The sequence below is a fragment of the Cyrtonyx montezumae genome, unplaced genomic scaffold (genome assembly GCF_038088225.1).
Source record: "Cyrtonyx montezumae isolate F1298 unplaced genomic scaffold, pur_monq_1.0 scaffold_11, whole genome shotgun sequence".
Lineage (NCBI taxonomy): Eukaryota > Metazoa > Chordata > Aves > Galliformes > Odontophoridae > Cyrtonyx > Cyrtonyx montezumae.
Window position 1 is genome coordinate 962,596 of NW_027071837.1, and position 21,318 is coordinate 983,913.

General features: G+C 57.6%; 1 protein-coding gene across 2 annotated transcripts in view; it reads right to left on the reverse strand.

Annotated features, from left to right (window-relative positions):
- Positions 1 to 21,318, reverse strand: part of EFNB1 (ephrin B1) — a 42,146-nt gene that overhangs the window by 13,048 nt on the left and 7,780 nt on the right. Inside the window, exons 1-2 of one of the 2 annotated variants that reach the window (XM_065729222.1) lie at positions 2,690 to 2,866; positions 826 to 1,103 (exon numbers count right to left, since the gene is read on the reverse strand). In XM_065729222.1, coding sequence (XP_065585294.1) covers positions 826 to 1,103; positions 2,690 to 2,724 — 313 coding nt within the window. In that variant the 5' untranslated portion in view covers positions 2,725 to 2,866. Of the gene's footprint in view, positions 1 to 825; positions 1,104 to 2,689; positions 2,867 to 21,318 lie in introns of those variants that run through there. The other variant, XM_065729221.1, reaches the window with a different exon arrangement.

The window sequence follows — 21,318 nt, forward strand, 5'->3', positions numbered from 1 at the left end:
CCCGCAGTCTCGGCTGACCCCTGCGCCAGGCTGCTTGCTGGTGAGCCCGCAGCACGTGACAGTGAGTGCAGGGGGCAGCGGGGCCGCCGTGCCCTTTCCTGGCTGCTGCACTGTGGGCTCGCACGCGATGTGAGCAGCCTAGCAGAAATCCCAAGGCACGGGGAAGAGGGAGCAGGAGGAGGCAGGCATCACCCAGCCCCAGTGCCATGAAGGGAGGGGGGGATGCAGCCCCAGCAACGAGCTCACGGCCACCAAGGACAATGGGGATGCACCGGTTGGTACCCACAGGTGCACCCTGTCCGCATCATCTCTGTGCTCAGAGGAAGCTCAGCCTCCTTCCTTCTACAAAGCCATGGCACAGAAGGAAACAACAACAAAAACAGGTCAACGTGTAGGATTTTACAGCCGCTTAGATGACTACCAGCTCCAGGAGCAACTCCCCAGGCTGCTTCCCAAGTCAGGCAGCGAGGATGGCTGAGACACTCTGCACACCGTCAGCATCCCAGTGCCCTACAGGACGGCCCTGCAGCACTCCAGCCTCACAGCCCGGCTCCACAAACAAGCTCCAGCCACGAAACCTCTCCAGCCACAGAAACCAATCCGGCTGCAGGCAGCTCTCACCCTGCTGGAGGGACTGTCCCGGCTCCTGGCGCTGCCAGATAAGCGCCCGGGACCCCTCGGCCAGCACATTCCTCCCTTCTCCCATCCAGTGGGAAATATTTTCCGTGCGTGTCAGCTCTGAGCAGCAGCCAAGTCCCAAAGCAGCGCCTGGTGACACTCCGCAGGCCCCCGCAGCCCCCGGCGAGGAAGAGGAGGGCGACTCACATGTGATGAAGTAATCCTGCTGCCGCTTGAACTCCAGGCCCATGTAGTTGGGGCTGAACTCCTGAAACTTGATGGTGAAGCGGATCTCCTGCTCGGGCCGGTTGCACGTTACCAGCACATTGGGGTCCATGACGGTGCTGCAGGCATCTGCCTGGTCCTTTTTCACCAGGTACAGCTTGTAGTACTCGTAAGGCTTGGACGGCTCCGCCTTGGGGCAGATAATGTCCAGTTTGTCCCCGATCTCCGGGTAGATGACCAACCCTTTCCCACTCATGAATCTGGAAGAAGAGGAGAGGGAGAGATGTTAGCAACACTCATACCCCGGTGTCCCACACCGCGCACGGTTTATTTTGGACATAAATTCCGCTGCCCTCCCTCCACAAAATGCTTTTTTTTGTTGTTGTTTGACACCAACGTGAAGTTCTCCTGTTCCCAGGAGCAGCGAGGGCCAGAACCTTCCCACTGCTGCCGTGGAGTCGGGCTGGGCTCTGCCCATGCAGCGTGCCCCAGGGCCAGGCAGCCAGCTTCCTGCAGCGCCGGCTGTAATTAGGGAGCAGTGGGGAGGGATCCCTCCCCGCCCCGCTCACGGAGGAATTCCTGTCCTTACATGGCAGGGAGGGAAGCATCTCGCAGGGCAGCTCCTACCCACCCGGCCGCGGCTCTGCGGCGTGCCCAGCAGCGTGGGAGGACCGGATGGAGAGGAGCGAGGAGGGAGGAAAGCTATTTGGGGCTGGAAGGCAGGGCATTGCGGAGGGAAGGAAGGCAATGTGCTGATAATTAACATTCAGATTTCATTATGGCAGAGTAGTACTCCGAAGGAGAGGATTAGGGCAACAAGAAGGGAAGCAGCAGAGCGTCGACTTTGATGTAGGCAACGTAATGCGTTCTGATGGAAGATAACATGGGAATGGATGCTCCTGCACAGCTCCTTGCTGCATCTCCCGCATGTCACCTGTGCAAACCAGAGCTGTGCTCCACCGCACTGCACTGCACACATCCATAGTTCCCCTCCTCCCTGCAGCCCCTGCCCCACACCACGGCAATGGGGCCGCCTCCTCCCAGCGTCAGCGGCGCGGGCTGAGGTTCCAGGCACCAAGGAGACAGCATCAAACATACAGGACCAACCTGCTCTGTGGCTCCTGTGCAAGTCTTAGCAAGAAGCTGCAGAGCTGAGAGCAGAGCAGCAGCAGCCCAGGCTGCCGGGCCTCTCACTACACGGGATTTACACGCCAGGGAAGGCAGGCAGAGCCCAAGCCCACACACACCCAATGCCCTCAGCAAGGGCTCCCGAGTCGGGTTTCGGCTGCAGGATCAGGAGGGACAGAAGAAGCAGGCATTGCCTGCACCTTGCCATCGCCCCATGGGACAGCTCCACGAGGCCACGTTGTGGGGCCAGCAGCTACGACTGCCCTCCATCCACACTGCCTCAGCCATGGAGCCAGATTCGGGTACGCTGGCTGCCCCTCACATCCCTCCAGGGAACACAGCACAACACAGCAGCCCCAGCAGGAATGGGAACGATCTCAACCGTCCCCACTCGACACAGCTGTGCCAATTCTGACTCCTAGAAGCCGCGGCCTCTGGAACGATGCTCTCCAGTAGCCCCAGAATCGAGCAGGAAGCTTTGCCCCTCCGCAGTCAGGCGCACCAGGTGAGCCACCAAGTAGGTCAGCTGGACCCCGGCCAGAGCTTTACACGCGATAAAGGCTTCCCCCACCCACTGCCTGCGCCCTGATGCAATCCCAGGAGATGTTCGGTCGAAGATGCAAAGAAGCCCCTGCCCCTCCCTCCCCTTGCTCACCAACCCCACCCTGCGCGAGGCCACAGACATGCAACACAAGTAAACACTTGCATGCTCACTCACAGGTTCCCACCCTGCGAGGCAGCTGGATCCCACATTCATTTCTCCGCAGTTGGGCTGAGTCAGACGTTTTCTGGCAAAGGGCTCCCGAGTGACTCAAATTCCCTCCTTCAGCCTCTGCCAGCTCCCTCCTGCCCAAAAGATGCCAAACAGGAAGCCGCAAACAAGTCGAGCAGATGTCTCGCGACTCCGGAGCCAGGGCAGAGGGCTCCCATCCACCTCCCAGCAGTGCCAGCACAGCCCGCGTGTCATCCCCGCGGCTCCGGGTCGGGTCACGCCGACTTCTGAGCACAGCAGGACGGGAAAGTGCGGGGAGGGAGGGAGACGATAAAGGAACGCCGCTGAGAACATCCCAACGCGGCTCCCCGTCGGCATTCCCTAATCTCACAAAACTCAGAAGCGTTTGTTGTGTTTGTTTTAAGGACCAAAACATAACCCGCTCTCATCACGTGAACGCTCCATCTCAACTTCAGAAGCGCACAGCTTCTGCCTGGGCATTAGCCCAGGAATATTTTCCAGGCTTCCTATGCCAGCACCGAGAAGCAGATCCCACCACCGCACGCAGCACTCCATCACTGCCATCCCCACGGCTCCAGGAGGAGCTGAGCGGGCGCAGCTCTGCCCTGCAGCCCGGACACCGCACACCTGCAGTGCTGCTTCCTGCACACAGCACTCCTGCCCGCGTGCACATTTCACCCTTTGTCCTTCTGCTTCTCCTCCGTTTCCCCTTGGTGTGCTCCCTCTCTAAGGGTAGGGACGTCTCCAAGGGAAAATGCTCTTCAGCCTCAGCAGTGATAGGAAACCCCTGAAAGGACTTTCAAAGCAGCTCCCTCGTTTCTGTGAGCTCCCCCTTTCCCCCTCCCCAAATTTGGAGGGCTTTTGCAAGCATTGGCTGGAGGCAGCCAGCCCAGGGAAGCCTGGAAACAGCTCCCATCGGGAGAGAGGCCAGGCCTCCAGAAGTTCTCCTTTACAATGAAAACGGTCAAGAGCAGCACTACTGAGAACAGCCGAGAGAAAAGAGGCGAGCACCTGGAGAAGGCAGCTCTGCAGCATTACAGCAGGTTTTAAATGAGAAATTTTACTTTACAAGGGTCTCTGAGGGCAAAAAAAGGCTCAGACTCCTGGCACGAGGTGACGCGTCCTTACAAGGGCACATCTACCAATTGATGTTAACTGGAAAGAATGAGCAAATTACTTTTAAATTAAAAGGGAAACTCATTGAGCCCTAAGAGCGCATACTGTAATTTTGGGGAGGATCTGCTGTATTCCTCATCCATACAGAGTATGACTTCCCTGCTTTAAGGTGGGGAGCAGAATCAAATTCAATTCAACCTTAAGGATGAAACTGTGACTGACATCTGCATAATAAAGCACTCGAGATGCGGCTCGAGACATGCAGTGTATTAGACAACTTAAATTAGGATACGGCAGACTGGAGAAGCACTGAGAAGGAGGATGGCTGTTGCTCAAAGCAATAACCTACTTATGTCCCAGCCTCAGACAGCTACAGCCAGCGCTGGGGATGAGTGGACCCCGCAGCGGGGATGGGGTGGGGATGGATGGGAACGGAGCGGGCAGCACACAGCCTCCAGCACCTTCACCACCCAAAGCCTCCAGCCAGCCTCGCTCTTCTGAGCAAACGACAGCGCGATGGTTTCAAGGGCGGCAGAAACAAGCAACCTTGCCACCCTGTGCCCCACTCTGCTCTCCCACCACACCACAGAAACACTCTCACCTCTCACGCCCGTGCCAACAGAAGCACGTGAGGTGCCCACCCTGCGGACACTGCGTTTGCTGGGGTCGAACACACAAGAAAGGAAGCAAAGACACTGCAGGGCTGGAGAAGCAGGGGCTGCGGCACACACTGGGATGCTTCTTCCCCAAGGACCTCCCAAGTCTAAAGGCTGGAGCCGTTCAAGTCACTCCGAAACCAGCGGCAGGCACTTAAAGCCGATGCAAATCGGGAAGCGTGCTCCGCTCAGCTCAGCTGGGCCTCCTTTTTATCTGGAAATCTCAAGTGCTTCATGAGATCGAGCCTCGCAGCCGCAGGAGACAGCTGAAGGGCTTTGTCACCCCCGCGCAGTGCTGCTGCGGGCGGGCTGACGGCCGCACGGTTGGCTCGAGCTCAGCTCCATCCGTCCCTGCAACCCAGCACCTCTCACGGAGCACACAGCCTCCCCACGTGTCCCCCCTGGGACGAGGAGGACGTGTCTGCTTTGATTCATGGAGCATTCGTACCACCACCCGTTAACAGCTCACGGAAAACATCTCCACATCCTTTCTTTTGGTGTCAAACGCGGTGGGAAAGATTAACGACACCAGCTCGAGTCACTGCATTCCCAGCAGGCTCACCGCATCGGGGTGACGCTGGTGGCACTGCCACTGCCACCCACAGACCCAGTCGGGCTCCCAGTGCTGCATCCCGGGTGTGCGGCCCCGTGCACCGGCCGGCCCCGCAGCCCCACCAGTTCCTGGCCCCGCAGGTTCCTTGGGAGCTATCAGGTGGCAGCGTCCAATTTCCTCATTGTTTCGGGAGGTGTTTTCTGATGGGAAAGGTGAAAAGGGTATTTGTGAGCCTTGTAAACCGATTCCTCCGAGTTGGGTAAACAAGGGGAGCTCTGTTGGCAGCCAGCCCCTGCAAGCCGGAGATGCCTGAGCAGAGAAACCCAACCAGGGGGCAGCCCCCCACCCAGCTGGGGGCCCGAGGCTGCTGGGGGAGCCCCCAGCCCCTCTGCCAATGGAACCAAAGGGACGAGCCCTGAGCCCCCCACCAGTGGGAGCCGACAGAGCGACACGGGTACAACAAGTGGGACCAATGCAGTGACACAGGTTCTGTGCTCCCCAGCTCGCAGTGGCTGGTGTCAGGCACGGCTGCACTGGCATCGCAAAGGGGATTTAATTGGAGAGGAAAAGGACCAGAGTGATAAGAGATAATCCCTCAAAATATGCTGCTGAGCTACTCGGGGGGATTTCTGCGGTCTTTGTCGCATCAGGCTGCACCCAAGTCAGTTTACAGGGCTCTGTACCCCAGAATGCTCCTCAAGCAAAGGAAGACATCCCACAGTGCCTGCTGCCTCCTGCTCCTGCTTCCACACTGAAGCATCACAGCTCTGCCTGCCTGTGTCAGCGCACATTAAACTGGTAGGCTGCATGAAAACAGATGCATAACTTATAGAACGGGATAACACGCCATCGAACGACCTATCTCCCAGTCCAGGCACTCACTGTGTCATGAGAACTACAAAACCTCTGGGGCAGGCATCACATTTCCCTGTGTCTGAAGAACAAAACGCACCTCTTACTGCATTTCAGGCTTTGCAGAAAACAGAACGACACAGAACAACTACCCCCCTTCCTTGGATAAGATACTCCAAAGCACGTATTCTGACACACATACAAGATGACATATGCTAAATGCTGTTTCCTTCAAAGAAATCCAAAAATAACATCCTTGCAAGGAGGACATGTTCTCTTAGCAGCCAGGGCTGCAGGAAGGCCTGGCAGAGCGATGCGCTGCGAGCAGAGAGCAGCAACCCCCCACTTAGATGTGGCATTTACTGCTTTGCAAGAGCTACGGGTTCTTCCAGACCTTCAGGAGCTGAGGACCACATCACGAGAGCCTGCCCTCCCGACAGAGCACATGGGCTTGCTTTGGAGGTTTTTGGGGGGATACAGCATCCCCACGGCTCAGAAACGTGCTCCGAGATGGGAAGCAGCCAGCAGCTCTGTAAGCTGAAGCAGTCCAGTAAAAGAGCTGGAGACTCCACGGAAAAACTTGTGAAAAGTACTCAGGCAGCGTACAAAACACGTCAGAGCTCCGCTGGTGTCCAAGCACAGCCAGAAGCAGAAGCCCTCCGCTTCCTGCCCCCATCCTTGCTTGCTTTTCAGGAGCCCACTGCCACCATGTCACAGCTGAGAGGGCTCTCTGCCCCAGGAGAGCCTGGCAGCCTCCAGCAGCCCACACCCATCCCACTCAGGTGTGGGAGCAGCAGCACCGTGCTGGAGCACCAAGAAACCCAGGCTCCTACCCAGCCACCAGTCCACGTGCTGAAGCAAGAGGGTCCAGGTCCGTACAACCACTTATTTTTTTTTTCAATCTACAGTGCTATTGCAATCCGATTTCTCCTTTTTGTCTCTTGCTGACTTCTTGGAACAAAGATACCCCACAGAAGGACGTTCATTGCAACTTGAGCAAAGCAGTTCCCTGCTCTCCCCCACCTCCCCTCTGTGTCTATCACCTTCCTTTTTGTCTAGTTCTTCGTCACTGCGAGGAAGGGTAAACAGGAGCACGTGATCCCCCGTCCTCACGCTTTCAGATCCCACCACTTTCATGTGCTCTTCTATTCTTAGTCTCTGCTAAGTGCAGCCTTCGATCTCCTTTTTCCTGCTAATCTCTGTATAATTATTTCCACTGCCCTTCTGCAGACCTCTTCTATTTCTGCAGCATCTGCTCGGTGCTGGAGCGGTGAGAGCAGAGCACGGTGAGTCAGGTAAGCCTTATGGCAGGCTCGTGGGGTGCTCGCTGCCTCGCCCTTGGCTCCAAGTACATCATAGAAGATCAGTGTTCTTCGTTGCTCCTTTACTCCATCCCACCCCAACCTCTGTGCCTCCTTCCACCACCTGCTCCCTCCTCCACGCTGTCCATCCATCCTCAGGAGCAGCCTCACACCACTGGGTTCCTGGGCAATGCTCCCCACAGTCTTAGCAAAGGAACCGCCCGCAAGAAGCCAGCTCTGCCCACACCTCACATCCTCCAGCAATGCCAAGCTCAGGTGGAGCCACCACGACCCCAGCAGACGGCTGCATCCCCTCGGCCTGCCTCCTCGAGCTATTTACCCGGCTCCATAGCAGTGCACCCCACTCTCTAATTCTCGGGATCATTCCTAATACCTTTAATGATAAACACAACGCTGGCTCCCTGCCACAACCCCAACAAAGCAGCCGAATTAATGATGGATCCGCCTCGTTAGCGGTGCTGGGAGTGACCCCTCCCGGTACCCCCACTCCCTTCACCCCACTCGGTGCTGTTCAGCTTTAGGGGGAGGCACACACAGTACTGCTACCAGCACCCTAGATCCCCCCAAAAAGGGGCTGTGCAAACAGGATCCCATTTTCCCCTCCAGCACAAAGCAGGGCACCCGAGGAGGGCCCATAACACTGACCCCTCCTCTGCAAACTGCCCCCCCGAGCCCCCCGCTCCCCACTCGACCCATCCCCCCCCAGACACACTTTAAGGTCCTTCTTTTTTTCCACATTTCAGGTTTAATGAGGCCCATTCAACCCTCCCAAAGACAAAAGGCCCTTCTCGTTTCTAAACGGATTTACACGACGCATCAGTGAGGCAGAAACAGGTCGCCATGGCAACACGGCCCAGCCCCCCCCAACCCCCCCCCCCCGGCTGCCATTTTGTCCTCGTGCCGCGCCCCAAACCCCCACTGCTTCCACAGGGGGAGTGCGGGAAGAACAGGAGGCAACAAAATAAGCCATAAAGACAACACAGGCTGAAGGCACCGGGGAACGGAGATGCGCAGCCCTTGGGGACCCCCCCAGGACAGGAGCTCCTTGGCTCAGGACACCCTGTCCATGGGGTCTCTGTGGGACCCCCAGAACATGGTCCTGCTGCCCCAGGCCCCCCCCAGGGCACCTGTCAGGGCCACAGCAGCCACAGCACACGGCCACGGAGGCCTCTGGGCCCCCCCCAGGAGGAGGCCTCTTCTTAGATGACTTCCTAGGTGAACTTAAATCCACTGAAGTCAATGTTTCTCCAGCACATGCAATCCCTTGCAAGTTTTGCACTGATGACTGATTGGGGTTTATTATCAAACCGGAGTTAAAATGTAAGCAGAAGGCAAGTAAACACCAGCTGCAGGGGAAAAACAAAACGGGAACACCTCATGCTCCCAGCAGGAGGCTGCATGGCAGAGGTGGGGAAGCTCTGCTCTCGGCTCCCACGCGTGTCTCTGTGGGGTGACAGTGCCAGGAGGACACCCCACACCTCCCACAGGGCTCTAACACAGCTCCACGCGCCGTGCCCCAGCTCCCTCCCACCCAGCTTGTTTCCATCGCAGGAGGTGCCAACGAGGGACAGCACAGTCCCTCTGCCATCAGAGCAGATTCCTCTTTCATTATCCCTGCACCAAACAACGTGGCAGAGGAAGGCCGGCTCGGGACCCACTAGCACAGCACACCGGGGAGAAAGGGAGAAAGGTTTTTCTGCTCACGCTCAGCTGCCTGCCTCCGCTCTCACAGTCTGCAAGCACTCGAGGTTCCAGATCACATCATGCTTTCCACCAGCAGCATCAACCGAGGAGAAGAGAGGAGGACTCCAATGGTCCTTCTGCCATGGATGCCACAGGAGCTGGGCCAGCAGGAACAGGATTTCTGACTTCCAAAGAGCAGCTCCATTCCCTGCTCTTGTTCTCAGCCCTCTGTCTTGCTGGAGCTAGGGGATCTCTGGGTTTCGATCATCTCTGGGGTAACCCTGAGCTCTAATCATCCGGACACACTTTGTTCCTTTGACACGAGACCGGCGCTCATTTGGTGAACCCACTGGACTTCCAGTGAAGAAACAGAGCAGATCGGACGCAGCCAGAGCAGCGCTGACCACGTGCACATTTCACCGAGGAGTCGCAAGCTGCTGTCACACACTGCAGCCGCTTCCCAGCTCCGGCCTGCACAAAGGCATTTGTCTGAAACAGCTTATTTAGAGCACACTGCTACGCCGTGCTGCCCGTGAGCACTGCTGCCAGTGACGTCCCCAGCCAGGGGACAGCCAGCAAGCTGCATGCAGCCCCTGCTCTGCAGGATAGGTGGGCATGGGCACAGGGGAGGTCCCACGCTGAGTGAAAGAATACGAGCACCCACAAAAAAGCAAACGCTTACACAAAGATGAGCTCCGTTTCCAAACGGGCTCACAAGCAGAAGAGCCTGGCTTAAGCTTACACAGCACCCAGAGCACACATCTGCTGGGTGAAAGCTCTCCTGCACAACAAGAGCACGGCAGCACAGTGCTCCCGTTGCCCACCCACCCCGGTGGGATGGGTGCACCTACTCTGCCCAAGGAGGAGGAGGAAGAGGAGGAAGGCGACAGGCCCTCACAGGAGCCAGGCCCTGATGTGAGCCCCCCACGCATGCAGGCGCTGCACCCAAACCGTACAAACAAACACTATTTATCCCAACCCCGCGATGAAAATTAAAAACAAGCCGGTAATTGAGGCCATTTGGAGGAGATTTAATTGGGGCCAGACCACTGGCGCAGGCTGCTGCTGCCACCTGCAGCGCTCTCTGCAAGCGGTGACAGCGGCTCGGGGGGGACCAGGGCCCCGGTCCCCGCTGTCCGGGGGCAGTGCTGCTGGGGCAGGACAAGGGCTGCAGCCTGGGTGCCCCGTCCGCCCCGCACCCACAGGCACCAGTCTGCTCCCAGCACCATACACTGCTCCACCAGCGACAGACCCGAGCAGTTGGCCAAAATAATAGCAAGCAACAACAAAAAAATGACCGAGCCCGTATATTTCCTCCCCCAAGCGCTCTCAGCCCGCGGCTCCCCTCGCAGAAATAAAGACGGGCTGTGCTATCTAATTAATGCTGTCAGGCCGCGGCGCGGGGCGGCGGCAGCGGCCACAAAGGCGGCGTGGGGAGCGGTCTCCCCACCGCCACGGCCGGCATCCCCCGCGCCGCGCCATCAATGGGGCCCCACGCTGCGCATGAGGTAAGATGCGATTCAAAGCGGGGTTTGTAAGAGGTTTTGTTTTTTAAAATGGGGGAGGGGGAGGGAACAGGGACTTGACAAGAGCTGACAGACAACTGAACAAAACCATAAGGGCCATGAATGGCAACACGGCTCTTTAATTGGCGTAGGAATGGAGAGAAAAGTGAGACAATGAGGCGCAGGCCTTGGGCGCGGGGCCCCAGCCTGGAGAGGGATGGGGGAGCGAGTGTTCCCCTTCTGCTGCTGCCCGTGGCCCCCCAGCACCCCCAGTACAAGTTGTAGCAACGTTACTAAGCTTGCTGATGGATACCCCTGCCCTGAGATCTGTTCAGGCAACAGATAGAGACACATCTCTGAACCAAGGAGATCAGGAAGTTCTGCTGAGCGCTTGCACCGTGGAAATAGAAGGTCCTGCTTGGTCACTGAGTATGTAACACACTGAGAAACTCCTGTGTACGCAACACAGCTCTCGGACAACTTCTGCAAACAACACAAGTGATGTATGTGAACAGAAGCTCTTCTGTGTAAGTCACGCACAATAGCAGGATCACCCCCGTGCATCCAGCTGTTAAAGGACACCTCCTTTCTAACACACCAACTTGAGTCTTAAAAGAGTTTCCTGCATGCCCATCCTACGGCATCACCCCAGCCCACCGTGCCCCAGAGCTGAAGGTGCCAAGGGAAGAGGGGAGCGCTGCGGGGCAGGCACAGGGAGCTGAGCGGGACCACCAGGCCGGCCAGCACCTTCCAGCCCCACAAGGAACCCAAGTGCCTCTTGCAGGAGCCTGGCCAGGAACAACGTCCCGCAGCCAAGCCCTGCTCACCACCAGGAATTTCAAAAGCTAGAATTGCTCCGAAGCGGCACGGACCCAAAACCCAAGGCCTGGACGCTGCAGACACAAAATGATCCGACGGAAGAGGATCGGGTTCCCCGCTCGGCTCCGTTTGTTTTTCTATTTTGCTTTGGTTTGGGGGAGGCCCAGGAACGCCCGTGCCCGTGCTCTGGCTGCAGCCCCGCTCCTTCTCCATTCATTTGGAGGCCGGGGGGAGAGGGAGAGACGGGTTAAAAGGGAACAAGGTCCAACCAGCGGGGTTCCCACTTCTTCCCTGACCCCTCCGCAATAAGATGGAGGAGATTTCGCCTCCCAGTTCCAAAGCAAAGAATTACTTTGGCATGGCACACAACGGCGGCTGCGCGCCCACTTGGAAGGGAAGGCGGCAGCGCTCACGTGCCCGAGGAACCCGAGAGCAGAGCGAGACCTCCCCGCCAGGCCCCGCATTGTGATGCAGATGCCCCAGAGCAGAGCAGTGTGCTGCAGCCCCTCAGCCGATGGACAGCACTGCTCGCCCATTCCGAGCTCTGGCTCCAGCCCTGGCACCTTCTGGAAGCTCCTTCCCCCTGTTCACTTTTAGCTCGGCCTCAAAAATTAAGAAATGAAAGCAAACAAGGGAAGGGATGAAGTTACAGGCTGCAGCACGGCGCAGGGAAGCCGTCTCCTCCCCGCTTGCTTGCAGCACACTGTGCCCCAGCACCTGAGCAAATGCTGCGCCCAAAACCCAACCAGCCCCAGACGTGGGAGACCGAAAAAAACCCCAAAGCATGGCAACAGCACCAGGGTCCCAAAGGAGGTCGGACAGCGTGGGGACAGACCACCACTAAGGGCTGCCGCACCCCCAGGGGGCTCCCCAGGTGACTGAGCTCTTCGCACCCCACGTGCCAACCCCGATCCCTGGGGCTCAGCGTGCCTTAGCTAAGCGCTGCTGCAGCCTGAAAGATTCATCCTGACATCAGAAACCGGGCACCGAGAGGAGAGAAGCCCAGGAGCAGTTAGCACAGCGCGACGGGATGCTCAACCCCGCACCGACGGGTCGTGCCGGCTCCAGCAGCCCCGCGGGCAGGACAGGGCCGGGCTCCCGTCCCGCGTGACTAACACCCGCTGCTTTTGATCTGCTGACTCCCAGGGTGGTGAAACGGGTTTTGTAATTTGGGCTAAGTCTGGAAGTGCCATCTTCCCAGGCAGCTGCAAATCACCGTCTCTCTGAGCCCTCGTGTCATTACCGGGAACTGGCTCGACTAGAGCCCGTGTTAGAACTTATTCAGACTTTCTTAACCACTCCATTATAACGAAATGCATGCATACAATAACCATAACGACTGTCCGCTCCGGCCATGTAATAACTGCCCCAGTAACCAGGTCACACAATATTCCTGCCCTCTGAATCAGCCCTGTAATCTTCACGCTATACTTGGCCGTACAGGACTTTCAACCCCACACCACAGGCTGTTCTGGATGGGACTACGACAAAAAAGCTAAAGATGAGTCATAAGAGCTCAAAAGACGTTTTCTTTTCACCCCTCCTCCCTCCCCTTGTCCTCATGCACACAAAATGGGAGAGATCCACCGAGGACCGGTGAGCCTGCTCCACAGGAAAGCCTAAATCCGGCCTCCACCTCGGGCTGCGTTCCTGAAAGTCACTTGGCAGGGCAGAAAATGGCCCCTTTTCTCCCTAAAGCCCCTCCTAGGCCCACGGGAGGTCCCGCTGAGATGCAGAAGCCACAGTTTCCTACATAGCTACAGGATAAAGCCCCAGCCCAGGGCGTCCAGCAAGGAAGGGGCCGGGAGCCCCCGAGCCCCCCCACGTCCCAGCAAAGGGACGGCAGCACAGCCACGGCAGAGCCAGCAGCACGCAGCCGTGTCGGCTTGAAACCTCGCCCCGCGCTGAAAGAGATCTGGCTCGTACTCGCTTTTATTTTTAGGCGAGATACACGTACGGCTGAACTTTAATAAAATGTACAACCTCCTTTGGGGAATATGAGAAGCCAGAGAGGAACAAGAAAGCCCATTACTTTCTCCGGTGTCAGAGCAGCTGCCAGAGCTGAAGGTCTGCCCTTCTCCGGGGACATCGCGCGGACACCGCGGGTGGCACAGAGCCCTCTGCACCCAGGGCTGAGGCACAGGCGGCGTGCAAGGCGAACCAGCACACCAACAGCTTCAAGCTCTGCAGTTTAAACAGAGCCAAGCCCAGCTCTTAGCACACAGAGAGCAGCAGCAAGCCTAGAGATGTGTTGGACTACGTGATCTTAAAGGTCCTTGCCAACCCAAACCATTCCACGAGTCTCTAAGCTGCTCCCTTTGCAGCAGCAGGGGTACCAGGACTTGCACTGCTGCAAGAATTCCTCCCCCACCAGCACAGCAGTGTCTCATCAAAAGAGACTTTCAACAACACGCTAAAGAAAGCTCGCCGCAGCCCAGCAGCAACCCTTTCTTTAGGGAGGCCACCACCACAAAAATCAGCTCTCCAGACATGTCATTAGGAGCTCCGTGGACTTCCTCCTACCCCAACAATCCGTCAGACTGCAGACCGGCTCGTCTGTCTTTAAGGCAGGATTTGTGATTGCAAAAGGGAAATGAGTTCGCTGGTCTCAGGCTAATCCCAAGCACTGACTTCTATGAAACCCCAGCACTTAGCGTGGCTGGCACCCAATGGGGCCAGCCTGTGTCACCCCACGCCCAAACCCAGCCTTCAGAAGTCTTTAATCTTGCACTGCCCTTTTGCAGCAGGGTAGTGCAGGCTCCCTGGGAGGGCCCATAAATCTCACCCCGCTGGCTGGCCTTTCCTCTGCATCGCTAGGCAAATAGCAAAGGAGCTAAAAGACAGCAGCTCTCTGCGGCCGAGCTTTCTGCTATTTGCTTTAAGGTGATAGGGAGGAAGAGAGAAATTGCCTATCTCCCGGACAGCTTTTCTTACGCCCCAGCCAGCGTTCCCATCACTTCCCTGGGAACCACCAGCCGGCACTGAAGTTACCCCAGAGACATCCCCCTGCCCAGGACACCCCAGCCAGACTGGGGAATGGATGTGCTGGCACCTGGCAAGAACACAGATGGCAGCAGGGCAAGCAAAGCCAAGCAGAGCCCTCGGAGAAACCCCACGGGGGTCTCATCAGGCATAAAGACAACGGGACCACGTGCCACCAGCCTTCACAATTAGACCAGGTGAGGATCACAGGGATGGCAAGCAGGAGCAGCCCCATGCCTGAGGCGGCACCTCACGTCGTCCACTCTGGTTTAAAGCTGAAAAAGAAACAGCACTGAGAAGGAGGAAGAGGAGCAGGGCAGAGCCATCCCGTCCTGCCGTGAGCCCCCCAGCTGTCCCCACTCCCTGGCCACCCTCGCACTGCTCCCACACCAGCCGTTTCCAATTGCCGCCAGAGCCCACGGATGGGGACCATTCACAATTCCCACCCCAGAGACAACAAACCTCCAGCTCGCCACCCACATGCATGCAAGAAAGCTGACGAGATGCCGTGGGAGACCAAAGTTCCCCCAACCACTTCCTCCCCCCGCAGTCACCGTTTCATTGCCAGATGCGATTCACCAGGGCCGTACCCCAGCATCCCACCACGCACTGTGCCACCAGGATGGGGACACGTCCCCACAGTGCCACCGTGCTGCTGCTGCCATTCCCCCCAGTGCCAGGCTGCGGGCGATGCCCTGCAGCACTCCCTTCCAGCCCCTCTGAATGCAGAGCAGAGCTGCTCTGCCCTGCTGTACTGCATGGGGCTGCCGCAATACCCCTTGCTGCCTGCACAAGGACAGCAGGCATCCGGGACACCCAGCAGCAAAGGGGATGGAGTCACCACGCTTCACACCACAAAGTCAGCACGGGTGAGGAGCAGCCCCCATTCCCAGCCTGCTGGACCCCACAGCTCCCTCAACCCGCCCAGGGCTGGGTGCGATTTCTCCCAAGAGACCACCACACACATCTCCAATCAGAACAAACCCGGCCCTGGGGAGCCCACCCCCCCAACCCCAGCGCAGCTGCAGCAGGCCCAGCCCTGCTGGGTGCACAGCACTGCTCACCGCCGTGGCTGCACCGTGCTGCTGCCTCATTTCATCCTGCTACCCAAGTGCATTTTCCTCTTATTTTGCACTTGAGGTCTTTTTAAGGAGCTCTTATTAAGGAGAAAGTTCAAAACGTCTGCGACGTGCTAATTTAGAACTTACAGCGGCGTCGACATTGCATTAAGCACTTCTGTCAACCGTGAGGACAGCCTAGGTCTACGTAAGGAATTACACCAGCAATTATAGCTAAAGAGGCATGTAAAATTAAAAAAAAAAATTAATGTATTCAGAAATGATAACTGACATTCTTATTAGGATTAATCTAATTTTAGTGGAGTCATTTATATCCCGCCTTTGGATAAAAAACGAATTCCAATTTTAAAACCTGGGTGGAAAAAAAAAATAATAAAAAATTGGCATTTAAGAAACTGCCTTCAGAAGCGGCCCCACGTGATGAAGGGCCATAAGATGGGAAAGTTAACGAGGAAAAGCTCTTCCTCTACAGAAGGTATTGCTTACAGGGGCACGAAGGCCCCGCTCCGACTCCCTGCAGGACAGAGCCGTGGCACAGCAGTGGAGCACTGCCAGCACTGCGTGGCACGAGCGGATCAGCGTGCTTCTGTCTCGACTAAACCTGTTCCCGTAGGTTTGTACACGCACCAATTAGTGGCAGCCCACACCTCCTTACGAAGAATAGCTCTGTTTGACAAACCTGACATCGCTCTGCGAGGAAATTACATGTTTTGCTGATAGAGGCAACTGCGTGGAAGCACCGACTGCGGCACCAACCCGACCCGATGCATCCCGAGCACAGCGCGGGCACGGGGCCGTCCAGGGGCAGCGGAGAGCTGCGTGGCCTGCAGGTGAGCAGCATCACTCCTCCCCAGGGCCGGGGCGGAGGAAGGCTGGCATGGCACGGAGGTGATGGAGAGAGAGGCAGGAGCCAGGAGGTGCTCGGAGCTGTGCCTCTGGGTGCCAGAGCACGGGGCAGATCCCGCACCCAGCGTGTGTGAGCAAGGGCAGCACTCAGCACTGGGGACAGCAGCGCTGCCCTGGAGGTACAGGAGTGACTGAGCATGAGAGAATACGTGGGACAAAGCTGGGCCAGCTCAGCTTACCCCCACATTACAAAATCCCCCTGGAAGAGATTCAGCCCGGAACTCCTCCACGTGAAGAACCATTGGGGCACTGAATTCTCCCTCTGCACTGCACAGGGGTGCAGCAGCACAGCAGGCACACTCGTGCCATGAAGAAGCCACACACCAGCGGAGAGGGCAACGAAGCACAGCAGTGTGCTCCTCCTGCCCCAGAGCTCTGACACGAATCATTTCTCCTTTAGCAAAACGCACTGCTGGCCTCGGGCACCTTTCCTGTGCTGCCAGAACCAGCTGCCAAGGGCTGGCCTGGGTGGCACAGGTCCTGCCCACAGCACCGAGCACAGCCACACAGCGAAGGGAGAGGGGAAGAAACCTCCCTGGCTGATTATTTTATTTTCTACTGACAGTTTCAGCCACGAAGGCCAATAAATCCCGATTACTGATTTTAAAAACGCTTCCTGCAGACACTTGGCCCATCAAGGCAATTCCGGGCTCCCATAACTCCCGTTTTATGATGGTCATACATGTCAACTTTTCACGGAGCCCAGCATTTCAATAAAAATGACCGTAAACCTAGATTAGAGATTAAAGGACTGATTCGGAAGCTTGTCAGAAGAAGAAACAAGTTCGCCTGCAGTTGCCCCGCAGATCTTAACTGCCTGCTACCACCAGGTAGCTCGATTCTGATGGCTTTACAACAGCGCTGCATCTCCAGGCTGCCAACAGCACTGTGTACACACTGACAGTGCGTGCAGGGACACGGAGCTGGGGGCAGGCAGCAGGCACAGGAAGGAGCCCAGCCCACACAAAGCTCCATGTGCTTTTATGTCACAGACCCATGAAAGCACTGAGGTTGGAGAAGCCCTCTCAGATCCGCAGCCCACCCCACCATGCCCATCACCTCGGTGATGTCCCTCAGTGCCACATCCCTGCGGTTCCACAACACCTCCAGGGACGGTGCCCCCACCACTCCCTGAGCTGCTGTCCTCTTTTGGAGAAAAGACTGATCCTAATATTCAAACCGACCCTCCACGGGCACAACCTGAGGCAATGACACCTCACCCTATCACCAGTCCCTTTCCTCTGTGCAGCTCTCTGGCCCCTCTGCCCCAGGCCTGCAGCGATGCACGGCGCTGCTGCGACCCAACGGCAGAACCCAGCACTCAGCTTGTGGAAGACACAGGGTGGCAAAGCATCACAGCAAGGGACAGCAGCACACGTGGCCGAAATCCACGGTGCTCAGCTCCACGAGCACAGCCAAGATGCACATTCCCCTCCCTCTGAGCTCGCTCTGACAGCACAAACGCAGCCTCCAGAGCTGCCCGACCTTCCTGTGTCTCTCTCCGCCTGCCCCCTCCCTCCTCCCAGAGCAGCCCTGTCCTCGTTTCTCCTCCTCTTGCCTTCGCAAGGTCGGCCATGGCCACGCAGGAGCACGTGGAGAGGTGACAGGAGGGGACAGCCTGCCACCAGCACGGCAGCGAGCCGTGAGGAGTGGAGGTGCCCCTCATGCAGCCAACACCACGGGATTTTATGGCGTGAGGTTCACGGGGTGAGCTGGTGCTGCCATTTATTAAATAGAAGAGGAAAAGGACGACAAGAAAAAAGCACCAGAAAGGATGTCGGATGACTCACGACAGACAATGCCGCATCTCCACCAGCAGTGAGAGGTGCTGAGATGGCACTGAGGATGGGATCCAGCCCTGGGAGGGGGAAGGGCTGCCAGACCACTCAGAGCACCTGGGACACGGCTGTGCCCCCCAGCTGCATGCAGCCATCCCCAGGGGACGGTTCCCCCTTTGGAGCAGGACTCGCCAGCTGCCTGCTTCCTCTGAGGAGCAGTGGGTGAGGATGCTGTGCCCAGCACCCAGTCCCTCTCTTGCAAAACACTTCTCCAAACCAACTCTTAAACCCTGCTTTGTTCCCAGGGGCAGAGGAGGATGAAGATGGCCACAGATTCGTCCCTGAGAGGTGCGACTGTCCCCATTACACTGCTGCCCACCCGCCGGGCACGTGGGGCTGCCCCCGCTGGGACACGGGCAGCGATGGGGTCAGTGGGAACACTGGCTGATTGTGGGTGCTCTGGCTAATTGTAGGTGCACCCAACAAAGCGACACAGTGATCAAAAAGTGCCCTTTCCTGACCACATAAAGAGCCCGGAGCTCTGCACACTGAAGGAGGCCGGTGCCCTTTCTGCTGGTGTCTCTCAAAGTCCATCAAAAAGTCCCATTTACATCAAAATGCACTTCCAGACATGCTCCGATTTTACTTCTCCCCTTTCATCTCCTTCCACCCTCCCACCCCACCTCGCGGCCCTTTTGTCGGCGCGGCATTCGCGGCACCTCGCGCCGCAAGAAAGCTGCCAAACTTCAACAAACGGGACAGGAAGAAATGAAGCTTTCAAGTTAACGAGAAGCCGGAATCGCCGCTGGTCGCGCTCCAGCATCCGCGCGGGGCAGGCAGGAGGCAGCGCTGCTGGGCGGCCGCCCCGGGGCACGGCCCCGTCCGCGGCCCCAGCTCTCTCTGGCTTTCTGGTCAGGCTCCGGTAACCACGGATGGTTTTCATGAGCTTTAACAAAAGCCCCGAGCGATGGGTTTGGGGTGAGCGGGGTCCCGTGCCCCGCAGGGAACTGCTGGCTGCACGGGGGCTGCCACCAAACCCAACGGAGCGCCCGTGGTCATGGATTCAGGCTCACCCTCTCCAACCTGAGGAGTGCAGAGGAGGAGATGCTTTCCCCCAGCGCTGGGTTGCACTGTGCTGTTTGGGAGAAGCCGTTTCCCATTGGGTTTAACGAGCCACCCCCTTCCAGCCCAGGTCCCTGCAGGCCGCGCATCCCAGGGCACCGCCTCCGCAGCACCGGGGGAAAGAAACTTTAGGGAGACCTGCAGAAAAAGAGGCACTATTCCCTGGCTGACCGCCACCCAAACCTGAGCACAACCCGCTTCAGGTTATGACAAGCACAAATGAGCTTTAATTCCGCTCTACAACCGCTAAAGCCCAGCTCCAGCAGCGCAGCGTAATCCAGCCGCCTCTCGCCCAGCTCCTGTCCACTTCCCTTAGCGCGGAGCTTTTTCAGCCCTTCCTTCCCATTATCAAGTGCCTATTTTTAACCCCGAGCATTATTCCTCCCTGCACGGCTTCAGAAGCTCTCCGGGGATGATCTGGAATTGCTGAGCTTGTACAAGGCAAAGTGACTCCACTCTCACCTTCAGAAGCACTACAGAAAGCACGGGAGTAGTAAATTTCTCTCCGCTCACATTTTCCTCTCTCCTTCCCACCGAGCGTTGTCTGGGGCTGAAAGCAGGGGAAATCGTCCATCAGCCTGCAACCAGAGCCGAGCCATTCTGCTCCCTTTCCTCCCCCAGCACCCTCACTGCCGGGCTGCACTTACCCTCACTGCACTGAAAAAAAGATAACAAAACCCAGGCTGCATCGACAGCAAAGCAGGGCCACAGCCACAGCCCGGAGAGCAGCAGCACAGCACTGCTCCATCACAGCCGGGCAGGAGGAGCTTCCCAGCACCCAGCTGAGCGCAGCAGGGACCAGCCACAGCGCTGCCCCTGTGACACTCGTGGTGCTGCGAAGGAGTTTGCGAATCTCCACCTCGAGGAAAGTCTACCCAAACAACCCGCGTTTGTTCGGCAGCGCTCCCTTCCCGGCCTAATTCATGAAGTGCTTGCAGCCCAGCTGAGTGCTGGAGATAAGCCCGCGTCCCACCGCACCACACATTTGCACTGCATTAGCCAGATGTTTACATTACTTGGCATTAAGAACCAATAAATAATCATTAATACCGTTGCTGGCGATGCCGCTCTCTCCACGAAAGCCAAGAAACACAGCAGGAGCAGACGGGGCAGGAGGACAGAAGGCAGCGAGCACTGCCAGAGCCCCCCAGCACCCCCAGCACGGAGCTCACGGACCCAACAGTGCCTACAGACACAGAGAGACCCCGAGCGCAGCGCTGGGAACACCCACAGCATCGAGGAGAGGGTCTGGAAGCCATCAGCCCACCGCCCCGCTACCTGTCACCCCTTCTCCATCCTGGTGCAAGGAAACCATGTGTCCCACCCGCAGAGCTCTTTATCTGTAGTACAGCAGGAAGGAGATGCTCCTGCTGCTCTCTGCTGCTATGTGAGCACGGGGTGGGGAGATGTGGGGGGAGCAGGGTGGGCACCTCCTTGGGTGGGAAAACAGGAGTCCCTCCATGCTACAAAGACACAATACATTCCACGTTCATAGGTTCATAAGGTTGGAAAGGACCTACAAGATCATCTAGTCCAACCATCCTCCTATCACTATCCCTACCCAACTACTACATCGTGCCAGCCTGACACCCCCCCAGCCGCCAACTGCCGCGTGTGCAGCACAGCCCATGCACCTCCACCCCAAACCGTGCCCAGAAATCACATTAAAGAGGCCAAGTGCTTCTCCTGGAACGGAACGGACCCAGCACACAGCAGCACGGACCCAACGCTGGACGAATGGAGCAAGGAGTGCACAGCAGCACCAGCCCCGCTCACACGGACACCCAGAGCCCGGCCCTGCTCACACACCGCAGAGGGAGGAGGTGCTGGAAAACTTTCGTGCCTCTCCTGGATGTTATGAAACTGGGGAAGGAGCATGAAACTGCCTGCCGTGGGTGGGAGCACCCAGGGCTATATGAACAGCGCTCCAGGATTCCGGCGCTGTATGGGAAAGCACGCTGCGCTCCCCGCCCTGCACACGCCCTGGCAGGAGGGCTTTTATTCATTTCTTTTTCTTTTCTCCTGAGAGAGACAGCAGAAGCACAAACAGCCCCGGCAGCCCTGCGTAAGGGCGTAATTAGGGAAGCAGCTCCATCGCTCACCAGGTCAGGGCAGAGATCAAAAGCAGCATCCCGCGTTACCCAGAGCTGCTCCTCCAGAAGGGACACACGTGGCACCGCTGTGCCCCACTGCCCCTATGGGAGCAGCACAGCGACCACCCCTGCACAGTCCACGGGGGCA